This window comes from Juglans regia, chromosome 7 (assembly GCF_001411555.2).
Source record: "Juglans regia cultivar Chandler chromosome 7, Walnut 2.0, whole genome shotgun sequence".
Taxonomy (NCBI): domain Eukaryota; kingdom Viridiplantae; phylum Streptophyta; class Magnoliopsida; order Fagales; family Juglandaceae; genus Juglans; species Juglans regia.
Window position 1 is genome coordinate 5,458,952 of NC_049907.1, and position 4,755 is coordinate 5,463,706.

Below are 4,755 nucleotides of genomic sequence, written 5' to 3' on the forward strand. Positions count from 1 at the left end.
CGCCGGTAACATGAGTTAAAGAGGCTACAAACAAAGATATTTTGCTCAGTGATGAGCCCATTATCTCTATCTCTAGTGATAGTGCTAATGCTAATGATGTTCATGCCGTATGAATGTTTCAGAAAGATAACCATTCGTTAATTTTTAATTTTTTTTATCTTAATTGAATACACGTGATCGAATCACACGCTCATGCCACTAAAAAAACAGCTGTGGGACTATGTAAAGTTGGGCCATTTATAAGGAAAAAAAATATTTATAATTATAAATTGTGTAACTGTTACGTAATCGTTTTAAAAAAAGTGAATAAAATATAAAATTTATATAAAAAAATTATTTCTTTATTTTTTTAAAAATAATTACATAACGTTTAAACACTTTACGATTATATATAAAATTATAATATATATAAAGAGTGGTTTTAGCCTTTTTTTTTTTTTCCTTATTGTTAGTGTTTTATTATAAACATAATTTATTTCTTATTTTTTTAAAATTTTTATCATTTTTTTAAATGACACGTGGCAATTATTATTGATTTGAAAACAAATAGAGGGCTGTTTTTTTTTTTTTTTAATAAATCATACCACATGGGGTTAATTTTATAATGCATATAGCGTTTGAACACAATTTCCTATATACATTTACTTAAATTTGAAAGCACAATTAAAATATAAAAGGAGATCACGAGTAACGATAGATCATATATATACAGTCATTTTTATAATTATGTTTTAAAATTAAAGTATTTATATAAAATAAATTGAACTCATTCTAACAATAGCAATAGCAATAGCAATAGTCATTTTAACTAAAGGAAAGAGAATACAGACTACCTCCAATAATGTCCATGTAAGACTTCTCGAATCACATGAGCATTTGTGATCTATCTCTGTTTTGATTAGACTAGTGAATTCAATCAAACAATTAAAAAGAGTGAATCTCTTCTAAGGCCGGTTTAAATTTCTATTCTGCACACTGAACCCGGTCGACTGCTCCGCGTCACGGTTTGGTTTCAGAATCACAGAAGGGCTTGTCCCTCGTCCCCCCGCCCCGGCATCACCCCGGCACATGCGGCTTCTCATATTCCACAGGAGTGACAATGTGCTGAGTCAAAGCACCGAAACGACAAGATTCAAACTGTCTAATTTAAATTATAATATTTAAAATTTATCTTTTTAAATTATATTCACTTAAAAAAAACATTTCAAAATGAATAATAAAAACAATACATATTTTTTTTTTTAACATTATACCGAGAAAAGTGAAAGTGGATTTAATTCTTGAACAACCCTCGACCCACTTGCCAAAACAAACGATAAGATATTAAGAATCTGGGCCATCACATTGACATAACGTGGCGACACATGACATAACCAATTAATGTGCAGCTTCAATTCCAAGATGTTTCAATGTTTCAACACAATAAATTGGACGGTGCTTACATACTTCAAACATTCGTTTTTTTTTTTTTAAATGAAAAATACTACTCTTCCAACTTATAACTCCCATTAGAAGTTATCATTGGATATTTTTATTTTATTTTTATTTTTATTTAATAATTAAATAAATATTTTTTAATAATATTTTAATTTTTATTTATTTTTTAAATTTTTTTTAAAATATTAATAAATACATGTAAAAAAAATTAAAAATTAAAAATTAAAAAATAACTAACAGGAGTTCAACGGGAGCACCAACGGTAGAAGTAGCACCACCTTTTTTTTATTTTAATATTTACATAATTTTATATATTTTTTAAATTAAAGAATTATCTAAACATATCGAGTTACGTAATAAATAATAAAAAAATTCGAGATGAAAAAAAATATATCGTTAAATTTCCCATTACATGCGTATATATTTTTGTGATGAGAATTGTTATATATATAAAAAAAATTACATAAAAAAAATTTAATATAATTTTATAAAATTTATTAGATCTATTTTATAAATTTATAATTTTATAATTTATTATAGTATATCAAATCACATTAATTTATAAATTTATTTTTATATAATTTATTTATAGTTAAAATATTTTACTTTTACGATTCATTCGTATATGAAAAAGAAAGCTTGTCCAAACAGATTAAAACAAAATTGAAGCCAACCAGGACTTGGCCTTATCTAAATATTTGGACAGGCCAAATTCAATTAAAATAACCACATGAAATTCCCAAAAAGACCATCCCATTATTTTTGGACAGTCCAAAAAGCATCATGATCTGTTTCCCCATGCAGACATGAACAAAGAACAAATCATAAAATTGAAAAAAACAAGAAGCCACTACCAAATATTATAATTTATACTCATCGTTTGTCCCAAGAAATCAAGATCTTTTTATTATGATTTGATTTGATTAATCACAATTAAACCAGCACGTTAATTCCTATTAACGGCGTCTACTTAACGGAGAGTCCCCACTTACCGATGATCCCCGTCACTCCTCTCTTCCCCCACCGGTTCTGTACCCTTTCCGTGAACTTTCTACTCTGGTCAAAACGACGCCGTGGCTCTTCGGAATCTCCGGCTGCTCGCATTCCAGAACCTGCTTCCTCACCTCCTCTGGCAATCTTAACGTGTATCGTTCCGTGTTCTCTCCGGGTTGAACCACTGATTCCCCCGTCGAGTTAGACTCCTGAAACTTCTCAGGTATCCTCTGCCTCACCGGAAGGTTTGCGATCTCACGTGCCTGTTGTAAGCCTCCGCTTTCAACTTCCTCAACGTTAACCACGACGTGATTTTGGTCTTCCCCGACTTGGGATGTCGAGTTTTCCGGCGTTGACTCGTTTGCTTGTGATGGATCGGCTTTGGAGGCCTCCGGGGTGAGCCTCGCTCTGCAAACCGGACAAGTTCCCCAGGAGGTTAACCAGGTGTCGATACAATAAGGGTGGAAGACGTGGTTGCACTTGGGTAACAAACGGAGTGTTTCGTGATCCTCGAACTCGTTCAAGCATACCGCGCACTCCAGCGCTCCTCTGCCGATTTTAAGACCCTTGACCGCGGAGTACGCAAGTATCGGAAAGGTCTCAACCACCGCAGGGTCGAGACCGCGACGTTTGGGTCGGTCGGGAGTGGAAGACACATCCGGTCTGACGGTTCTTGAAGCTGCCGCGGCTCGCGACCGTGTACACTGTTTGATGTAGATGGAGAAGAACGCAAGCAAGGCAAATCCGCACACGAGGACGACGGTGATGATCAACGTGGAGGGAGTGAGGTCCAAGTCGAATCGGAAGGGACTGTCCGTCGATTCGGCGGTTGGCTGGGCATAGGCATACTGAAGGTACGCCGGCGCAATGAGAAGCAGGTAGAGCCGTAAGATTCCATAGCAATCTTCCATTTCCTCAGTACTCTAGCTAATTTCGAAGTCCTACTCCAATTGAAAAGATTGGGATGATATTAAAATAAGAAGAGACAGAAAGAAAAATGTGCTGGCAATGGCGTACGTGGAGGGGAAGAGTACAAACTTAGCTGGTGAAGGTTCTAACTTTGTAACCATGAGACTACCGTTCATCAATTTTTAAGGTATCTTCACAAAAACATAGTACGATAGTCCTTTAACGTGGCCAAATGGTTGATTTTTCGAATTTAGGTACATGATGTTTTAATGATACATATATATTATACGAGGAGTGGGCATACGAGATAAAGCATATACATATATGCATGTTGCATGACATGACATTTACGGCTCTTGAATGATCGGTGGTGGACCAATCATCAATATTCTTCATGCATTTCACACCCCACAGATTTCGTTTCACTTATGAGAAAAAAGAAAAAAAAAAAGTTCAAAAGTTCATTTACACAGTTGTCAAGATGAAATAAAATATTTTGTTAAAAATTAAATAAAATATTATTTTTATTTTGAAATTTAAAAAAATTAAATTATTTTTTATATTTTATGTGAGAATTTAAAAAAAATATATTAATTATATAAGAAGAGATGAGATAATTTAATTTTACTCTTAATAAAGAGTCCACATCGCTCTTCAACTCTTTATCTCTTGATTTTGGTACCACAACTTTTGTATAATTGTGTTTCTATAATTGATATTATTCAATGAAATAATGTAAACTTAAAAAAGATGAATAAAGATGATCAAGCCTCTGTTTGTTTACTTAGAAAGTGAGTCAAGATGCTAATTCTCCCCCTTTTATTTTCCACTCCAAATTGGCCCATTTCAGGTAAATACCTACAAAAGAAACATAATGATTGGAGCATATATAGTAACTCCAAGTCCAAGAATTATTCCGAATTATTAAATTATTTTTATTATAGAATAAATTTAATGTATTGCGTGACAAAACCATCCCAGTTTATTAACTTACTTTTATAAGAATTATTTATAGATCTAACATTTATCAATTCTTTTTGTTGTTCAACTTGTAGAGTAATCATGATATATATACTTACATCATTTTTTTTTTTTACAATTTTGTTTTAAGTATAGAGTAATTATGTTAAACATATGGGGGTGCCATTTAGCATTACTGATGATCAATAGGGAGATAGTGATCATGATCTTCGAATTAAAAAAACTTCAATATTGTAATGAAATGATATCATCACATTGACTAGTTGTAAAATGGATGGTAAAGTACTAATAGGAAAATCATTATTCATATATATATAAACTATATATATATACGTATTCTTTTATTTTCTCTAATTAATTATATATATGAGAAACTACTCCGGCCATCTTAAATCTCATATTCATTAAAGTAGTAAGATAATCGGTGCCAAATAA

General features: G+C 32.2%; 1 protein-coding gene across 1 annotated transcript; it reads right to left on the reverse strand.

Annotated features, from left to right (window-relative positions):
• Positions 1 to 772: 772 nt before the first annotated feature.
• On the reverse strand, positions 773 to 3,528 carry LOC109004884 (E3 ubiquitin-protein ligase ATL6-like). Its single transcript, XM_018983621.2, has 2 exons — positions 2,430 to 3,528; positions 773 to 1,104 (listed from the first exon to the last, which is right to left on the reverse strand). The coding sequence occupies exon 1, from the start codon at positions 3,339 to 3,341 to the stop codon at positions 2,442 to 2,444; it is 900 nt and encodes a 299-aa protein (XP_018839166.1). The 5' UTR covers positions 3,342 to 3,528; the 3' UTR covers positions 773 to 1,104; positions 2,430 to 2,441.
• Between the last annotated feature and the right edge of the window lie 1,227 nt (positions 3,529 to 4,755).

Excerpts from the sequence above, each read along its gene's own strand:
- LOC109004884 (XM_018983621.2), bottom strand. The coding sequence starts at position 3,341 with ATGGAAGATTGCTATGGAATCTTACGGCTCTACCTGCTTCTCATTGCG.